This window comes from Eumetopias jubatus, unplaced genomic scaffold (assembly GCF_037043125.1).
Source record: "Eumetopias jubatus isolate StellerSeaLion01/CBP00866 unplaced genomic scaffold, mEumJub1_p1.0 scaffold_8, whole genome shotgun sequence".
Taxonomy (NCBI): domain Eukaryota; kingdom Metazoa; phylum Chordata; class Mammalia; order Carnivora; family Otariidae; genus Eumetopias; species Eumetopias jubatus.
In genome coordinates this window covers 72,021,367-72,042,691 of record NW_028274814.1, presented here as the reverse complement: position 1 = coordinate 72,042,691, position 21,325 = coordinate 72,021,367, and the positions used below count along the sequence as shown (strand labels likewise).

At 35.6% G+C, this 21,325-nt stretch overlaps 1 protein-coding gene across 2 annotated transcripts in view; it reads left to right on the top strand.

The window, feature by feature from the left end:
* The window catches only part of GXYLT1 (glucoside xylosyltransferase 1), a 45,232-nt gene that overhangs the window by 9,990 nt on the left and 13,917 nt on the right, over positions 1-21,325 (top strand). For both annotated transcript variants that reach the window (XM_028123161.2, XM_028123160.2), the window contains 3 exons: positions 8,017-8,188; positions 11,280-11,405; positions 14,044-14,295. In XM_028123161.2, coding sequence (XP_027978962.1) covers positions 8,017-8,188; positions 11,280-11,405; positions 14,044-14,295 — 550 coding nt within the window. The remainder of the gene's footprint in view (positions 1-8,016; positions 8,189-11,279; positions 11,406-14,043; positions 14,296-21,325) is intronic.

The following is a 21,325-nucleotide window of genomic DNA, read 5'->3' as shown; positions in this document are numbered from 1 at the left end:
TCTGAATCCTGGAGCCTCTGCTTATTATTTCTGTTTTGGCTTCTCCAACTCATTATTTTCCTAATGCTTCCAAGTATTCCTTGGAAGGAATTACATGTGGATGGATACATAATGGTATAAACCCTTGTGCTAGTTACTTTCCTAAATTTGAGATTTTAAAAGTTGCACTTCTCTGTTACACTCTCTACTTGTAATATTAAATCCATAGTATATATCTGTAATGGTTTTGTTATATGTATCAAATCATTCTGTAAAATCTCTCAAACTTAGTTTCTTACTTAGAACGTAGGATCCCTCGCATTTACTCTGTTTGAACATGGAGACAAGCCAGGATGCCATACAATTGCCATATCGTTCTCACCCTGCATTGCAGTATTAACTCCAAGTAGCACCTCAGTTTTGCCTACCTCTAAGAGCTTGTCTGACCACCTGGTAAAGCTTCTTTGAAATTCCCAGTTACTACCAACCTTAGGTCCGCATTTTGCCAGGCACCAGTGGGCCCTTAGCTGGCACTGTTTTCTTCCCAGGCCTACCCTGCTTTCCCATTTGGAATTCTTTATACTTTGTGACTTTTATTTTGATCAAAGCTTATCTGGGGGATTATTTCCTCCCAATTAATTTACACAGTGAACATAAAATTACATAAAAAAGAAAAACTGCTTTTGATGTGCATAGGCTTTTAGTAATTCGTATCTGCATTTACTAAGTCATTTCCTGACCAACCGAATCCCTCCCAGCAGCTTGTCAGAATGCTCACACCTCTCCTGTCTTTTCTGTTCTTGAAACAAAACCAAACAAAATTTCTACCAACAGCTTGCACTCAGCCCTTTTTTTCTTTAAGCATTCATTGTTTACTCTGTTTCTCTTCACCAGCAAGACTTCTTTTAAGAGTATATACTTACTTCACACCCTTAAACAACAACGAAAGACCTCCCCGCCTCAACCTGCCTGAGCAGCACTGGCTATCTGACTAAGCCCCCTCCCCTACCGTGAAGTCACCTCTGACCTCTGAATTGTTCTTCTGGGGCCCAGTCTTACTTTTTTTGGTCCCTTTGACACTGGTTACCGCTTCCTCTTTCTTTCAGCTCTGTCAGTCTCTGGCTCTTAAGACCAGGGTCTCAGCTACTTGATCTCTCTCCTTCTGGACTCCTCTCCTTGTCCTGACTCCTTCATGTTAATGTTCCTTAGGACCCTGCTGTCTTCTCTCCCCACTCCCTGGATAGTCACAAGATATTTATTTATTTATTTATTTATTTATTTATTTAGATTTTACTTATTTGAGAGAGAGGGAGACAATGGGCACAAGCAGGGGGAGCAGGAGCGGGAGAGGGAGAAGCAGGCTTCCTGCCCAGCAGGGAGCCCGACATAGGACTCAGTCCCAGGACCCTGGGATCATGACCTGAGCCAAAGGCAGCCACTTAACTGACTGAACCACCCAGGTACCCCAGATAATCTTTTTAACTGATACCTCTACTCCAGAGCTCTTTTCTGAGCTCAAGAACTGTGTTTCCAGCTGCATTTTGGTCATTTTTTTAACTTGCTGATTCAGATGCCTCAGACTCTGTTGTTTAAACCTGAGTTCATGGTTAAACCTGATCTGGCTTCTCACACCTTCCCTCATGTGTGTTTTGTATCCTGGTTTATGATTGACTTTCTTTATGTCAGTCCACGGTGACTCTTCTACCCAGCTCCTTTCACACTGTTGCTCCTGATAGTCTCTTCTTCCTATTCCCTTAATTATTGTGCTCATCACTTCTTATCCAAGGATTTCCCTTCCCTACCCACTGCTTCTCCCTTCTCAGTATCCTCTTTGTCACTGTACTTACACATCTGTTGTGGTTGTGAATCTTCCAGACTGTTGGCTTTGCAGAGAGATACCATGTGTTGTTCATCATTCAAGCCCCATGCCGAGCAAGGTGCTTGGCAACCAGTAAATAATGATTTTTCCCCCAACACTTTGACTATTTTTGATGTTTGTATAGTGAGCTTCCTTAACAATCTTTTTTTTTTCTATTTAAGCAGTTACCATGCTTTCCCATTAAATCTTTTGAAATTCTGTCTTTTTGCAATCGACTGTAAATTGTATGAGGTCAGGATTATGGCTTTCTTGCTTATCCCCAGGGTCTAGCATATGAAAGAAGTTCAAATATTCATTAAAGAGAATGAATTATATTACTAAATTGTGTTTTAAAAATTATATGGATTTAAGTCTGCACCAGCACTGTGTGAATATACAGGTGTCATCATGACCTTAGCATTATTGGGAGTTATAATTTAGCATTTATTAGAGTAAAATGATAATTACTGATTTATATTTTGTTGATTATTTGCTGAATATATTTCCATCATTGTTGAGCTGCTTTTGTTTTATATATTTTCTGTATTGATATTTACCTCTTGAGTTTTTAATGCTTGTTTTATGATCTCTTAGGATAATATATTCTGTTTTTGCCATTGATTATAAATATCTTCCTGGTTTTATTTTTTTGTTTTAGTTATTTCATTAAGCAATCTCTCTCTCTCTCTCTTTTTTTAAGTAAGCTCTAGGCCCAACATGGGCCTTGAACTTATAACCCCAAGATCAAGAGTTGCACGTTCTGCCTACTGAACCAGCCAGGTGCCTCTAAGCAGTCTCTTAATTTTAATATTATTATTTAAAAATTCTCTTTTAATGTACTAAATTTTTTGCAACTTGAGCTTTTAAAGTATTTAATCTTTATGATGGGAACCTGAAGATTTTTCAACTGTTATATTTTGTTTCAAAAGTGATTATATACAACTCTTTATTTTTTATTTTTTTTATTTTTTAAGATTTCATTCATTTGACAGAGAGAGAGAGTACAAGCAGGGGGAGTCGCAGGGAGAGGGAGAAGCAGGCTCCCCGAGCAGGGAGCCCGATGAGGGGCTCAGTCCCAGGACCCTGGGATCATGCCCCGAGCCGAAGGCAGACGCTCAACTGATTGAGCCACCCAGGCGCCCCTATACAACTCTTCAAAGTAGCTTTTTACCTAGTATGATAATTCAACACTTTTTTTTTATAGTAAAATATTTTGTTTTTAAGCTATACATTAAGCTATACATTTTAAGCTATACATTAAGTAAATTGCCATTAATGTTTCTGAACATAGTTTTCCATTTTGTTTAACTGCAAGTTTTTAAAGATGGTTCATAGCAGTTACTTTTTAGTTGAGGTGATTGTTATCAGAAATTTAATTTGGTTTGGCTTTGCATACTTCATTTATAATGCTAATTGTTGGCCTAAATATTATTAAACATTGTTTTCTTTTATAGAGAGAACACTAGGCTGACAGAACACCCTGAAAGCTTTTTGTACTGTCTAAAAAAAAGAAGACACATTATTATGATTCCTTCATAGCAGAAATGTTATTTAAAATAAATCTATTCCTAAGTTTTAGAAATCTATTAACAGTGTTTGTATTAGAATTTATCATCTAAAATACTCTAAGTATTAACTTTTTTTTTTCTGATTTCCCCTCTGAACTTTTTGCTTTGGTAAGTTTCAAATCTGCAGAGGTTACAGGAATAGTATAGTGAGCACACTCACTACCTGCTGTTCACTAGGTATTGACCTGTTATTAACATTTTGCCACTTGCCGTTTTTGGCTGAATCATCTGAGAGCTGCATTCATTATGATGTACGCCTAAATATTCAGCACGTATCACCTCATAACAGAAGCATTCCCCAATATAATCATCATAAAACTGTCACTTCTAGTTATTTAACACTGGCAGAATATATATTCATATTTCCTTATTTTTCTTTTAATGAACTTTACAACCCCCCCCCCCCCCCCGCATTCATCTGTGAGATCTATTTATAGTCTCCTTCCTTGTAGAACAGTTCCCCGGACTTTTTTTGGGGGGGTGGTCGTGGTATCTTTCATGACATGATATTTTTGTTTTTGCTGAATGTTCCTTTATTTGGATTTGCCTGTCTTTCCGTTATTAGATTCCGGATTTGGGGCAGGAATACTGCATAGGTGATACTGTGCTCTTCTTTGGGCATGCTCTCAGGAAGCCTCTGTCATAAGTTTAACATTGGTTAACTTTGATCATGTGGTTAAGGTGGTGGTGTCACATTTCTACATGTAACAGTACCTTTATCCCCTTTGTAATGTGTGGGGATAACACCTTGATACTCTGTGGTTGTAGTAATCATTATTCTTGTTCAAATCATCGGTTACAGTGGTGATTGCAGAATAGTGATTTTTGTAATTCTGACTTTCCTTCTACATTATTGGCTGATATTTGTGTTTAAAGAAGGGTTTCCCCCTTCCCCCAGCCCCTTTATTTAGTATCTTTTTAGACTTATGGATTCATTATCTTTTATGTGTTATCATTCATTACTGTCATAATTCCTGTTGATGCTCAGATTATGCCATATTTAGCCATGGAAGCACTCAGATATTATCTTTGAATTATCTGTAGAATTTCTTCTTTTTTTTTTTTAAGATTTTTTTTTAAGATTTTTTTTTTATTTATTTATTTGAGAGAGAGAGAATGAGAGATAGAGAGCACGAGAGGGAAGAGGGTCAGAGGGAGAAGCAGACTCCCCGTCAAGCGGGGAGCCCGATGTGGGACTCGATCCCGGGACTCCGGGATCATGACCTGAGCCGAAGGCAGTCACTTAACCAACTGAGCCACCCAGGCGCCCTGTAGAATTTCTTCTAATCATACATCTGTAGAAAAATAGGTTTGACTTAAAAATGACCTTTTGGATAATATTTCTTTAAATCCATAGGGACCTCTTATTCACGCTGTGATTAAAATATAGCACATTTTTACAGACCAGATTATATCATCCAAGATTTATATCATTTTGGGATCAAAATTACTTGAATGGCTGCTTCCCGGTATCTTATTAGAAGGTTTTAGTTATTCCTTCCTCTAGTGGTGGAAGATTACTTTAGAATTTTTTAGGTTGCAATTATTTCCTGTTCTTGGGGTCTAGGGACAGGGTGGTAAGCAGTGACATCTTTAAAGTACGGTTTATGGTGTTAAGAGTCTGTACTGTATATAATGTTTTACTAAAAAGGGACATATATCCAAAAGGTAGTTGACAGTACTCCTTCCACAGAAATTGGTGGAAGGAGTGCTGGCGATGTGACTAAAACAAGTCTTGCTAAAATGCTTGGGAGGAGTCAGATCTGGTATTGATTTTAGAGGGATTTTTTTTTTTAACCGGAAATAACATTTCACTTTTATTAAGAAGGTTTTATTATACTTGTCTTTGTGTGGAGAATTCTGTGCAAAACAGCACATGACTATTGTGGCTTACTTTTTAAATCTCTGGGCTTTAGCTTCGAGGCAGGATCTAGTTATGATCAGTTAAGCAATCCAAGCCCATTCATTGCCAATTCTAAAGTCTTGGTGTGGAGGCACTTACCTGAAAGATGAGATAATTTAGAGCTTTGTGAAATTGTTGTGTGTCTTGATTGCCTTGTCTTTCTTTAACTTTTATCACTGTGGCTTCCACTGCTTTGAGATGAACCGGGTATACATTACCTTGCTGTATGTACAGAGGGCGTAGATAGTGTCCCCTCACATAGGGTTTCAGTGTTATAAACTGAGGGGCTTAACAGAAAAGAAGGAAACAGAGGGTGCTGCCAAGGGAGGAGGTACTACTTCTTTCTAATTGCTGTCAATGGAAAAGAACAGAGCTTTAAAAAGACTTAAGCTATTGCTAACACCATCTATGTGAAGGAAGTGGCACAGCAGGTGGGTGGGGAAAGGATAAACTGGTAATTCTGAAACAAATGATGTTTGCACAGTTGGATAGACATGTGCAAAATTAGGCAATTGTTTCCTACTTCAAACTATTCGTAAAATTTAATACCTGGCAGATTAATATAAATTTTAAAAACAAAGTATTGTATTTTAATGGCAATCTTAACCTTAATGAAGAATGAAATATCACCACCATTTCTGATATAGTAAATAATGCTTCTTGCAAGAATACCACTTATGTGACTTCTTCGTTTAATACCATTAACAAAGTGGTGTAATAATATGTACCTTTATGAATCGTCTGGGGGAGGTTTCTTAAAAACAGTTCAATTGTTTTAAAGAACCTCGTTTATAGAATCTTTGGCCCTTTAGCCTGAACAAAGGGTTAGTTACCAGGGTATTGAGTTTAAGTTTTATCCTCCCAGTAGAAGGATCAGGGAGGAAATGACCCATGTGTTTTCTAGAAGATAAGTATTTGGGGTCAGGAGCTTTTCAGCTCCCCTGCTGAAGGCTGACCATTACCAGTACTCACATAAGTGAGAAATGTCCCTTGTAAGAGAAGTGAACCCGTTTTCAAGGCCTTAGGAGCCCGGTCAGACCAGAAAAGCATCAGTTTCAGACAGCTATCTTAATACTTTATATCTCTAGGCTCTTAGCAAAACAGACTTGTTAATAGGAAGGGATAGATCCACAATAAAAGCGGGAGCATGATTTTTTTATCCTATTAATATAAAATAATTACACATGTTTAATGTTAAAACATTGAGATGTATGAATTTGGCATTCAGGTATGTTTTATATAGTCAGTTGTTTGTATTTAATGTTATTCCTTAGTATGATTTTGTTTTCTGATCTCCTGGTCAGTTGAGGGATGACCCATGAGCAAGAACAATATTTTCCTCAGAAAATAGTTCTGTTTCACCTTAACACATGTACACGTGAATACTCAAGATTACAAAGTCCTATGTTAAGGAATATAACTACAGTTGATTTTAACTTTCAAATTTAAGAAAAATGATTAATCACTCATTCCCGCTATTGCAAATCTCAGTAATGTATACATACAACTGTTAATGTTAAATAATGTAATTTCTAACCCTTATACATTTTACAGAAAGGATCTCTGTAAGCAAGAACTGAATTAAAGTCAGATTTTATGTTTTTAGCTTAGAATGTTTGTACTTTATAATACCTTAATGTGTTACTAGTTTTATGTTGTCTTCCATTCTTCTGTTCCTTTAGCTGTTGGTTCCAAAATGATTATGCCATAATTACAGGTGAGATCTGAATTTAATATTACAAATAGGTTATTTTATTTAATAACAGTATAGTCACACATAAATAATTCTGTTCTTTATATGCTAGTGGATTATTATTAGTTCACTATTAAGATGCAAGAGTTTTGAAAGGGTCCTTAGGCCCAGTGTTGTGCACTGCTGCTCTATCTTAGAAGTAGGATCTGACATAGCCTAAGCCAATAACTTGCGTTTAGGGAATCTTTCCTTCCAAAATCCATACTGATGTTTAATTAGTATGTTTTAGACCACCTCAGACATTTTTACCTCTCACTGATTACTTGGTAGATGGAACTGAATGTTTATAGGTGAAAAAAGTTATGTGAAGGAAACTTTTTCCTATAATTAGTATGGTTGAAGATTGGGTATCATACTGAAATATTTATGGATGAATTTATGGCTGGGTTTGCTTCACAATGATCTGTTGGTTAGAGAAGGGGATGTGGAGAGGGATTTTAGGTGAAGAAAGAATACCTTTGAATGGATGTTTATAGCCGTTGGGGGATGGGTACATGGGGATTTATTCTATTCTCTCTACTTCATATATTTTTGAGATTTTTTTTAAATAAAAAAGCTAAAAAATAATTGAATGGAAGACCTTCAATCGGTGATGCTCCTTTTGTCATTTGGGGGGTTCCTTGAGAGAATTAAGCCCTAATGCATCTAGTCTGAGTAATGAATTAACTTTTCTCCTGTGTAGAATGGTGCTACTTGTGTGCTATTCTTGGGAGAATTGAGACAGTAGTAATTTTTTTTTTTTGGTTCCTAGTGAGGAACATTGGCCAAGAAAGGTTGGTTGAGGATACAGAAATATATAATTGACTCAACATTGTACTATTGTGTAATTTGATATTTCTTTGCTTTTTAAGTAGAAATTTTGAACTTCAGTTTTTGGACGTGGTCAAAATATTGTGTTGTTAACATGTTACCCTGTACTAAAACTGTTGGAAAATGTGGTTTTCTTTTCTATTAGGTATAGTCTGAATGTGCAGCCCATTCAGAGAATGCACCTTGCTGTGGTTGCCTGTGGTGAAAGACTGGAAGAAACTGTAACCATGTTGAAGTCAGCTATCATTTTCAGCATCAGACCTCTTCAGTTCCATATTTTTGCTGAAGATCAACTACATGATAGTTTTAAAGGCATAGTAAGTATTTGAGACTTTGTTAAGACAGTAGAGGTGAATATTTAATGGTATACTATCACAGAATGTTGATTTATTCCTTCATTGAACAAAACTGTTTACTCAGTAACTAACTGCTCTCCTAGAGTTGGGCTGCCACTTCCATTTAAGAGTCCAGATCTAGGGTGTAAGAGGAGGGTTTGTTTTTGAAAAGAAGTAAGTCACTTAAAGTCCTTTGCCAAGCATGGAGGTTTTATTTCACTGGCTATAGCTCCAGGATGATTTGACCGGAAAATCCTGTGACTTAATTTTATTCCCATCCTTGGCTTGGGAGTGCCTCAACAAAGTGTGCACAAAGATTTTTATTCTGTTTTCAGGGGTGGGAGCTCTTAATTGACAATATGGAAGGAAGTGGCTTTTTGTTTTGATAAGAAAGTTCTTTATTTTGGTTTTGTATTAGTTACAATCAGTTTGGCTATATTGGCAGAAAACCCAAACTAACAGTGGCTTAAACAAGATAGAAGTTTATTTCTCTCTCGCATAAGAGTAGGCAGTCTGTGGTATATGGTGGCTCCATGTCTTCAGGGACTCTGGCTTCTGTCTTGTGGCTGAGCCATTTTAACATAAGACTTCTCCTTCATGGTCCAAGATGGCTACTCACTCTTCAGCCCTCACACCCATATTTTAACCAACACAAGGGAGAAAGGAGTGAGGAAGGCAATCCCTTCCTACCCTCTATGGATATTTTCCAGAAGTTGCATATGATATTCTTGCCCCTATCTCATTGGCCTGAACTTAGTCATGTAACCTTACTGTTACAGCTGTTTGTGAGGGTTAAAAATACACTCTTTAATCAGGACTGCCATGTAACCTCCCTAACAATAAAAAAATTATTACTATGCAAGAAGAGTAGAACAGATAGATATGAGGGAAGAATATACAAGAAAAAGAAAATTCACCTGAAATCTCACTACCTTGTGTTCTGAGACAGTGGTAAAGATGATAATAGTGATTACCCCTCTCCCCACTATCTCTGTTTATCTATGTACACTAAGTTAACTTTTCAAACTGATTTGGTTTTTATGCTTGGCCTAACTATGTAGAAAAATACGTATTTGGTGTTTTCTCAAGTTAAAGTAGTTCAAAATATTGAGAGTGAAAAATACTACTTGTGACCTCAAGTCTTTTAGTTTTCAAACAAAATCTTTGATTCCAAGAGGTATAAAGCTTTACGTACTGTTCTAAAATATCTCTAGTGTCTGTATTTTTTTTTTTTTAAAGATTTTATTTTTAAGCAATCGCTACACCCAACGTGGGCCTCATACTTAAACCCCGAGATCAAGAGTCGCATGCTCTACTGACTAAGCCAGCCAAGCACCTCTGGTGTCTGTATTTGTGATATGTGCTTTTGTAATCTTGATCTCTTTGCCTGGATTGTTTTCTAAAATACTAACTGAGGAATACTCTTGTCTTAACAGTTCAGAGAATAGCAATAGATTGCTACGGAATGTGGAAACCTTTGGAAGTATAATAAAAAAATGAAATTATTGTTTCATCTTATATGCAGCTTCAGTGTTTAGTTCAAATCTGACAGTGATTGCTTGTGTAATATATACTGTATTAAAAAAAAAGATTTATTTATTTAATTATTTGATGGGGGGGGGTGTGGGGCAGAGAGAGAATCCTCAAGCAGACTCTCCGCTGAGTGCAGAGGCTGTTGAGGGGCTCAGTCCCACAACCCATGAGATCATGACCCAAGCTGAAACCAAGAGTCAGATGCCCAAGTGACTGAGCCACCCAGGCGCCCCAATATATACTGTATTTTTAAACTTGGTTTTTAACTATTACAGTCAGTTCTGAGAATGTTTGGTTTTGCTTTTGATGAAAGTATCAAATACTAGTAGAACATGCTTTGACTGCAAAAAAGACTAAATATTAGAATTAAGAAAAAAGTGACTAAGCTTTCCTTTTGAAGTTGATATTGAAAGTATCTTTAAGTGATTTATAACTCGTGCAGGGAAAGTAAAATGCTAGTGTTTTAAACTAATTAACAGAGACATCAAAGCAGAATGTTGGAGTTAAAGATACTCCCTTAAACTATGTTGGAAGGCATTAATGTTTTTAAAAATTACTTGAACACAGTCATAATTAAAAAAAGAGCATCTTCAGCCTATTACATAAGCTACTTAGTTTTTCTCCTCCATGTATGGTTTTTAATAAATTATTATTTTTTAATTTTGACATTTTTAATTTATTTTTAATTTTTAACTTTTAATTAATTAATTTAGTGATTGTGAACCAGTGGGGAGGGCCAAAGGGAGAGTGAGAGAGAATCTAAAGCAGGCTCTACATTCAGCACGGAGCCCAACATGGGGCTCAATCTCATGACCCTGAGATCATGACCTGAGCCAAAATTAAGAGTCGGACGCTTAACTGACTGAGCCATCCAGGTGCCCCATCCTCCTATATATTGTGAATGCTCTGTAGGAAACCTGTCTTAAACTGAATTTGAAAGAATTTAGTGTCTTGAAATGCATGAAAAGTAAACCTGTTCATTATAGATTTTCAGATCTTTGCTTTTTGTGATGAATTTTTCAAAAATTGGCATTGATATGTGTTTATCAGTATTTTATTATCAGGAATATCCATGCATATTAAAAATACATAGATAGACAAATATTTTCTAACCAGTTTCATATTGGTCTGACTCTGAGTGTAGACATTTTCTCTTATACATACTTTGGTAATAAAATTAGTGCTTAATTTTTTTGAGTTTAATTTGTTTAGGGATTTATAGGATTTCTACATCAGGTAAAGATGAGGTAGATGAACAACGCGCAAGGCTTTCAGCTTTCTAATTTTGTGGTGGTTAACTTTCATTGTGCCTCTGATCTTTATGGTGGAATCTTTCTAGAATATTACTACGATTGTAAGATTTTGAATGAAAACAAATGGTGGGAAAGAAGAATCTGACTTTCTCTTAACTATGTACAGCATAACATATAGTATCTTTAATTTATAGCTTTTTAAAATACTCTATTGGTTTATGATTTTAGAGAGAAAATTAAAAGTGAAATAATCTAAACTAAGGTTTTTTTTTTATATATTTTTTTAGCTTGATAGCTGGTCATTTCTGCAGACATTTAATTATTCATTATACCCAATAACTTTTCCAAGTGAGAATGCAGCGGAGTGGAAAAAGCTTTTTAAACCATGTGCTTCCCAGAGATTATTCTTGCCAGTAAGTTTTTTCTCTAGTGTTTTTTTTTCTTCTAATTTTGCTTTTACACACGAGTTAATGAAGAGTTACATGTAAATGAGTTAAATAAACATACACGTGTAGATTTTCCCTTTGAACATTAGGAAAAATCTTCCGATAGAACAAATAAAAGCTACAAAAGAAAACATCTGTTTAAAATGAAAAATGTAAGTAATTTCTGTGGAAATACTATTTCTTACATTTTAATTTATTCAGATGCTGCAAACTTTTATTTCTAAGAAGGCATAGAGGTCATCAGATCTTACTGGAGCCACGTCTGTTTCCAGCAGAAATTTAGTGGCAGTATCACCTTCTTGTTACTCACTGCATTTATACTTTGGGAAGTGAAGTAGATTGTATCATTACATAGCCATTTCTGTCTTATACCAAGCCACCTTACCCTTTCCAGATTCTATTTTAACACAGACACAAATTTAAAGCATGTGAACTCAAAGGGAAATGGGAACCATTTGTTCAGTGGAGCTATTCTTTGGTGGTGGTCTCTGGTGATAAACCCTGATCATTTTTTTTTTTTTAATATTTTATTTATTTGACAGCACAGGCAGGGGAAGCTGCAGGCAGAGGGAGAGGGAGAAGCAGACTCCCCGCTGAACAGGGAGCCCAGTGTGGGGCTTGATCCCAGAACGCTGGGATCTTGACTTGAACCAAAGGCAGATGCTTAACCAACTGAGCCACCCAGGCACCCCAGATCATTTTTTTTTAATCTAAAAATATTCAGAAGCAAGGTTACCTCTTCATTTTGAGTTGATTTCATCCACATCTGTAGTAGTAGAAATACTGAATTTAAGAAGGTCACAAGTTTGTGGAAAGTGTATGAATTATGGGGGAAGAAACTTCAGTTACTTGTTATTCTTAAGTGGAGCAAAGCACTTCTTACCATATTAAGATATAATTTACTGAATCCAGGTCATCAATAAGATTTAAAGTTATAATTTTGATCACTGAGTCTGCCTAACGAGTAACTTTGTTACTGGTCAAAATTAAAAAATTTGGATCTTAGGATCTTTCTCAGAAGTCTCTGCTTCCATTGTAAGAGGCACACAAATAAGGGGTTAAGATAGGGGAAAAAAAACCCCAAAAAGTTTTAGATATTTCATGTAGACTTTACAAGTTTAGAACAAAATTTTTATGTTGAATCATTGTTGTATCACATTTAATAAATTGAGTGCTTATTTTCTGCCGAGAATCTGTACTGAAGTTCTGGTATATAGGAATGAATAGAACAGATGGTTTCTTATTTTTATAGAGCTTATTGTCTGATGTGGGAGGCAGGGATTAAACAAATACAATATGACGTTCAATAAACAAGTATATTACTGAAAAAAACAATACATGATGATAGAAGGCTAAGGTTACAACCATTTCCCTTTCATTTTGTTCTGCATTATTAACAAGTTTAATCATTGGTGTTGTGATAATGAAGTTTCCCAGATCATTTAGTGATGCAATCTGGTTAAATTCCTAAACGGAATTTGAAACAAATAAAATACTTGAAACCTGTCAAATTGTCCTCATATTTCACTGTTAGTTCTGCATCTTTTTAACTAGATTTAAGTAAATTGATGCTTTATTTTTCTAAGTGGTAATTTTTTAATTACTGAGTTTTTCTTCTTTGAAATAGATTACCTACTCAGGCTCTGAGTCAAACCACTTTTTCCCCCCCAGCTTGATATTAAATCAGCTGGTGGGGGAAATGGGGTGATTGCAGCCTTGTAGCTGCTCATTAAGGTGATGGCTTAACCTTACCAGAAGGAGGAGGCAACAGTTTTGAAAAGGAGCGGAACAAGGACCAAACTCTTCTCTTTATATTCTTAACTAAAAAGATTTAGGTTAATCTAATAATTGAGTTCTAATACACTGATACATGCAGTAAATTTAAATTTGCAGGAATTGGATTCTAAATTTTGTCGGTAAGACAGATATAAAAAGTTTTCCTTGAAAAATCCCTGTAGAAGACACATTCAGCATCTCTCAGAAAGTAATAATATAGCCAGTCCTTCTTTCAAGACACCTCTTGTCTTCACCCTTGCTAAGTATATGCACATTTACTTTGATTTGTTGGGAGACAGTGAGCACGAAAATAAAAGAGCATGGATTCCAGAGCTAGGTGGTCTGGGTTCCAGTTTTGGCTCAATCATTTACTAGTTGAGACCAAAATGGTACAGTGGTGCCAGCCATTAGTGTTACAGGCCAAGGGAACAAATTCAGAAGATCTTCATTTTATTGGTTTATTTCTGTATTTATTTTAGGAAATTAAGATTCAGGATATAAATTCAGCTAAGTTAATGTTATTTTCCATTACTAAAAACATGTCCCTAATCTTTGAGAATATTGCTTTTATTTTATTTTATTTTTCCAATTGTTAGTATTTTTTTGTTCTGATTTGTTTTTATAGCTTTTGTTCTCTGAAAGTTAATATAAAGATTAGCATAGTATCTCTATATATACTATTGTAAAAAAATGACAGTTTAGGCAAGATTACTTTAAAAAATTAACATAATTAACTTGTCTCATAGGTATTTCTTTTACAACTAAAGCCTTTTTTATGTTTTATATTAAATAGAATTATAATTAATGTTTCAAATATCTCTTCTCATAGTTAATCCTGAAAGAAGTTGACTCACTATTATACGTCGACACTGATATCCTTTTTTTACGGCCCGTTGATGATATTTGGTCTTTACTAAAGAAATTTAATTCCACACAAATTGCTGCAATGGCGCCAGAACATGAAGAGCCACGAATAGGATGGTATAATCGCTTTGCCAGGCATCCATATTATGGAAAAACTGGAGTAAACTCTGGAGTTATGTTGATGAACATGACTAGAATGAGAAGGAAATATTTCAAGGTAAGTCACTGATACAGGTAGTTGGTTAACAGTTCTCTCTTTTCCTTCCACAAATTGTTTGGTTTCCAATTTAGTTTTGTTTTATTAAGAACTAGATTAAACTACTCAGAATTTTCCCACTTATTTAGAATAATTGAAGAAAAGTGTGTCCTTAGTATTCTGTTTATTGGACCATTGTGGTAGATCAAGCCAGGTGTCCTTACAATGAAGTAAAATAATGCATTAAGTAGTGAACGTCATCTTTCTAGATTGTTATTCTAGGTAATAGTTGTCATTTTGTAGTTGTGTAACTGTAGAACATCTTGGGGGTGATACAGAGATGTGAAGAGCTTAAGACTCTGGACCCTGTTGGCCAGGTTTAAAACTCTAAGACCTTGAGTGAGTTTTGAACATCTCTGGGCTTTAGTTTTCTCAGATGTGAGATGAGGATGGTAGGTAACATTACTTACATCATAGGACTTTTATAAAGATTGAATTAGAACAGTGGCTAACACATTATAAATGTGAGCTGTTTGGGGCTATTGGAAGTTAACATTAAAAAAAGAAAATTCTTGGGGTGCCTGGGTGGCTCATTCGGTTAAGCATCTGCCTTCAGCTCGGGTCATGATCTCGGGGTCTTGGGATTGAGCCCTGTGTTGGGCTCCCTGCTCAGTGGGGAGCCTGCTTCTCCCTTACCCTCTGCCCCTCCCTCCCACTGTGTGCCTTCTCCCTCTCTCCCGCTCTCAGATAAAAAAAATCTTGCATGTTTCTTATCTCTCAAATTGTGGAGTCAGTGGAAGAATCAGGCTATTTAGATTCTCTGTGCATTCTGAATAGAGGAGTATGTTGTATGGTTTACCAATTTTATGTTGATGAGTTTTATGTCATTGTAGTTTGTGGGCACTGGAGTCAAACTGTCTTTATGTTTAACCTTGCCACCTGTGCATTTATTTAACCACTAGCTGGTTAACTTTAAATGTCAATTCTCTCAACTGAAAAATAGATAATAAATGGACTTATGTAGGTTGTCAGTTTAAAGGAGATCCTTTTAGAATACTTAGTGCATCTCTTCAACAAATGGTGCTGGGAAAACTGGACCATTTTCTTACAGTATACACAAAAATAAACTCAAAATGGATTAAAGATCTAAATGGGAGACCTGAAACCATAAAAATCCTAGAAGAGAGCACAGGCAGTAATTTCTAACATCAGCTGTAGCAACATTTTTCTAGATAAGTCTCTTGAGGCAAGGAAGACAAAAGCAAATATAAAATAAACTATTGGGACTACATCAAAATAAAAACCTTTAGCACAGCAAAGGAAACCATCAACAAAACTAAAAGACCATCTACTGAATGGGAGAAGGTATTTGCAAATGACATACATAATAAAGGGTTAGTATCCAAAATATATAAAGAGCTTTAACAACTCAACACCCAAAAAATAAATAATTCAAATAAAAAATGGGCAGAAGACATCTGCAGATATTATTCCAAAGACATCCAGATGGCTAATACACACACGAAAAGATGCTCAGCATCACTCATTCTAAGGGAAATACAGATCAAAACTACAAAGATACCACTTCATACCTGTCAGAATGACTAAAATCAAAAACACAAGAAACACCAAGTGTTGGTGAGGATGTGGAAAAAAAGGAAGCTTTATCCAGTGTTGGTGGGAATACAAACTGGTGCAGCCGCTATGGAAAACAGTATGAGGTTGTTAAAAAAATTAAAAATAGAATTACAGTGTGATACAGTAACTCCACTATTGGGTATTTTCCCAAAGAATACAAAAACACTAATTCAAAAAAATATATGAACCCCTATGTTTATTGCAGCGTTATTTACAATAGCCATAAAATTATGGAAGCAAGCAACCCAAGTGTCCATTGATAAATGAATGGATAAAGAAGATGCGTGTGTGTGTGTGTGTGTGTGTGTGTGTGTGTGTGTGTATACATACACACACACACACACACACAATGGAATATTAACCATAAAAAGGAATGAAATCTTGCCGTTTGCAATAACATGGGTGAATCTAGAGAGTATAATGCTAAGTGAAATAAGTCAGAGAAAGACAAATACCATGTGATTTCACTCTTTATGGAATTTAAGAAAGAAAACAAATAAAAAAAGACAAACCAAGAGACAGACTCTTGACTATAGAAAACAAACTGATGATTACCAGAGGGGTGGTTGGAGGGGAGATTTGTGGAATAGGTGATGGGGATTAAAGAGCACACTTATGATGAGCACTGAGTAATGTATGGAATTGTTGAATCACTATATTGAATGCTTGAAACTAACATAACATTGTATGATAATTATACTGGAATTAAAATGAAAAATAAAAATATAATGCTTAGTGCAGAGCATGGCACATAGTAAGCACTTAAATGTTAGCTAAATACAGTGACTTCTGAAATACCCATATAGACGTGCTGTTTATCCCTTTCCATCTGGTTGGGGCTGTATTAAACATTAAGGAATATTATGTCTTTTATGAATCAAGAAAATACGTATATGTGTATGTATGCATATATGTCAGATTTTTTTTTTTTTAAGATTTTATTTATTTGAGAGAGAGAATGAGAGATAGAGAGCACGAGAGGGAAGAGGGTCAGAGGGAGAAGCTGACTCCCTGCTGAGAAGGGAGCCTGATGCGGGACTCGATCCCGGGACTCCAGGATCATGACCTGAGCCGAAGGCAGTCGTTTAACCAACTGAGCCACCCAGGCGCCCCATGTCAGATGTTTTTCTTATGGCTTCTGGTAGACCAGACTTCACACCATTATTTATTACTCCTTTTTGTGTGTCGTATTTAAATTTTGGCCTCATTTAGAGTTGTTTCCTTGATTCATCTTTGGTGTATGCAGCAGAACTGCTTGCAGCCATGCCCATGCTTTGACATTTCAGTCTTAGTACTGTTTGTACCCATCATTCTTTTTCTGTAGATCTAGTAAACTTAGTTTTTTTGCTGTTGTTTTTAGCCTTCTCATTTTCTGAACCTTTTCGAAACCTTGATTTCATTTCAATTTTGTCTCCCACAATTGAATGCTTTAACGAGGCTAGTGTAACCTGTGCTCTTGCTTAACAGTGAACATTTCTTCAGCTACCTAATTTGTTAATATAGCTTAAGTTTTAAAATTTCATGTACCATAAAGTTGTACTCAATAAAACAGGCATAATACCATGAGTTCGTCCTATTCTGATTGTTAGCTTATGCACAGTAATATTATACCAGAAGATGGTGCTATAAGATTACCTGCTAAGGAATAATATGACTTCTCAGTAACTCTTCATTTGAAATTCATAGAATTATGAGAAGCTTACTATTGCAAAGAGCCTTAGAGATAATTTAGTAAACACCATTATTTTTTAAACATATCAAAATTAACAACTCTCCAGTTCCAATCTATGATTGTCTTTTACTTATTTAAATGTCACTCCTAAATACTTTCAACGTCCCCCCCACCCCTTTTTTCTGTCGTGGCATGTTCTAAAATCAACTAGAGCTGTAGATACAGGAGTTGAAATCATTTCTAAACTTTCAAACTTTGTTTTCTTTTCTTTTCTTTTTTTTTTTTTTAAAGATTTTATTTATTTGACAGAGACAGCGAGAGCAGGAACACAAGCAGGGGGAGTGGGAGAGGGAGAAGCAGGCTTCCTGCTGAGCAGGGAGCCCGATGTGGGGGACCCTGGGATCATGACCTGAGCCGAAGGCAGACGCTTAACAACTGAGCCATCCAGGCGCCCCTCAAACTTTGTTTTCATCTGTGTGTAATAGCCTTAATGAAGAAGACTATGAGATGCATGATTATATATTAATTACATTAATACATTAATTCAGTAGGTGCAGTTTACTTCAACCTACCATCCCTGTGTTGCCCAGTGGGAACAACACAGATTTGCTTTGTTTTCAAATATTACTATATTTATGATTGCTAATATGTTTCTATAAAATTTATTTTTGATTCCTTTTTTCATATGTTTGTCTTTGTTTTTCCTGATTGTTTTCCAGACTGTATTTGTAGCAAACATTGCCTTGTTTTTTCCTACTAATTCCACAGTTTCTGGCTCTAGTGATATAACTAATTACTTATACTTTCTAAATTGTTCCGTACACATCTGTGAATGTTGCTCCATGGTAGTTATTGCATGAAAAGCTGTAAGACTACCCATTTAAGATAATGGCCATATTTTAAATTCTTAATTTGCTTTGCTGTCACCCAGTCCCTACCATTCATGACTGTTCATTTCCAAACTAATGTATTATATGCATTAAAAATTAAAATAGTAAAAATTCTGCTTTTTTGTTTCTCATTATGCTTGGTAGATAATGATAAAGTGGTTAAGCTATTGCTTTGTATTTTGTGTTACGATTATATTTGCAGTATTGAATCCCTATTTGGATATTTCTTAGCCTTTTTCTATTTATTAGGGAAAACCAAAGAATATAAATAAGGCATCTTTAAAAATTTTTTTTGTTGTTTTTATTTACTTTTTAAGTATACTCAACGTGGGGCTCAAACCCACAACCCTGAGATCAAGAGTCACATGCTCTACTGACTAAGCCAGCCAGGTGCCCCCAAATAAGGCATCTTGAGAATCCTTCTCTTGTATATTTGCTGTACTCTGTTCACATCCTGCCATATATTACTTTGTAAAGTAATCTTTGTCTGTTTTCTCCACCTACTGAGGGCAGGATGTGTGTTTTGTACAACTTTGTATTGGGAATATTTAGAATGGGGTATGAGGGGCGCCTGGGTGGCTCAGTTGTTAAGCATCTGCCTTTGGCTCAGATCATGATCCCAGGATCCTGGGATCGAGCCCTGCATCTGACTCCCTGCTCAGTGGGAGGCCTGCTTCTCCCTCTCCCACTCCCCCCTGATTGTGTTCCCTCTCTTGCTGTCTCTCTCTCTGTCAAATAAATAAAATCTTTAAAAAAAAAAATAGAATGGGGTATGACATAAAGTAGCAACTTAGTAGGTAATTCCTGACAGAGGATAGATGAAAGTTTTAGAAACTGGGCCATTAGTGAGTTATTAAAAAATATTGGAAAGAACATTTCCACATCCATGAAGTAGACATGATGGTTATTTTTACATGTTTGTAAAATGTATGTGATGGAGAACTTTTATTCTATTTTTTATATATATATATATATATATATATATATATATATATATATATATATAGCTTATGAGAACAGAGTATCTGAACATCTTACTAACAAGGGTAGAACTCTTTTCAAAGATTAGTGCAGAAACTGATCTTTGGGAATTGATGAGTTCCCAGTTTCTAGCACTGTTGGAACATGCTATGAATAGCCAGCTATCAGTCTTATATTTGTATATAAGATAGACTCATAATGATAAGTATTTTCAAAAGCATACATTATTCTGAAACGAAATTAATTGATCTTAATATGTGCACATTTTGGTGGTAGGTTAGCTAAAATTAGTAAATTAGAACTACATTTTTCTTTTTAAAAATTACAAAACGAGGGGCACCTGGCTGACTCAGAGGATCATGTGACTCTTGATGTTGGAGTTGTGAGTTCAAGTTCCATGTTGGGTATAGAGATTACTTAAAATAAGTGAATAAACTTAAAAAAATTCATAAATTGCAAAATGAAATCAGGCTTATAAAAATTGAAATAATTCATTGTATGTAGAATAAAAAGTCTCCCCTTATATAGCATTCTTCCCAGTTTCATTTCTTTGCCCAATGATGTTATAAACTTTGCTATATATTTTTCAGACCTATTAAAAAATGTGTTTTGAAACAGATATACATGTACATAAGCACTTACATCTTTTTTATGCCTTTTATACATCTTCAGTTTGCCTTTTTTACTTAGTAAATATGTAATTGACTCATTTTTATGTCAGTACATAGTCTGTCACATTTTTAATGTGTAAATGAGATAGCAGAGAATGGATGATTTGGTTTTATTGTTTGTGTGTACTAGTATGAGCATGTAGTTATATGGCTGGAAATATCTCATATTTTAGCTTATACTTTCCTGACTATACTACTAGTGTGGAAAATTATATTTTCATTTAATTTTTGGCCATTTGTTTCCTCCTTTGTGAATGGCTGTTTGTCCATACCCCTTGACCATTTCTCTACTTTACAATTTTTTTCTATAACCTGAACTCCTTTTATATGTCATGCCTCTTTTTTTAATAAAATTTTTATTTAAATTGAATTTAGTTAACATATAGTGTATTATTAGTTTCGGGGTAGAATTTAGTGATTCATCAGTTGCATGTAACACCTAGTGCTCACTACATCAAGTGCCCTCCTTATTGCCCATCACCCAGTTACTCCATCCCCCCATCCCCCTCCCCTCCAGCAACCCTCAGTTTTTTCCCTATAGTTAAGAGTCTCTTATGGTTTGTCTCCTCTCTTTTTTTTTCCCCTCCCGTATGTTCATCTGTTTTGTTTCTTAAATCATATGGTATTTGTTTTTCTCTGACTGACTTATTTCGCTAGCATAATACCCTCTAGTTCCATCCAAAGTTTTTACACATGGCAAGATTTCATTCTTTTTGATGGCTGAGTAATATTCCTGTGTGTGTGTGTGTGTGTGTGTGTGTGTGTGTGTGTGCGTGTGTGTGCGCGCGCGCGCCACATCTTCTTTACCCATTCATCTGTCGTTGGACATCTGGGCTCTTTCCATAGTTTGGCTGTTGTGGACATTGCTGCTGTAAACATTGGGGTGCATGTGCCCCTTTGAATCACTTTTTGTATCCTTCGGGTAAATACCTAGTAGTGCAATTGCTGGATCATAGGGTAGTTCTATTTTTAACTTTTTGAGGAACCTCCATACTGTTTTCCAGAGTGGCTGCATCAGTTTGCATTTCCACCAGCAGTGTAAGAGGGTTCCCCTTTCTTCACATCCTTGCCAACATCTGTTTTTTTTTCCCTAAGACTGCAACTGGACCTTGTAATTTGATCTTTCATTGATTTTTTTCTTTGAATAGGTATATATCTTTATATATATATATTTATATATTTATATGTATTATATTTGA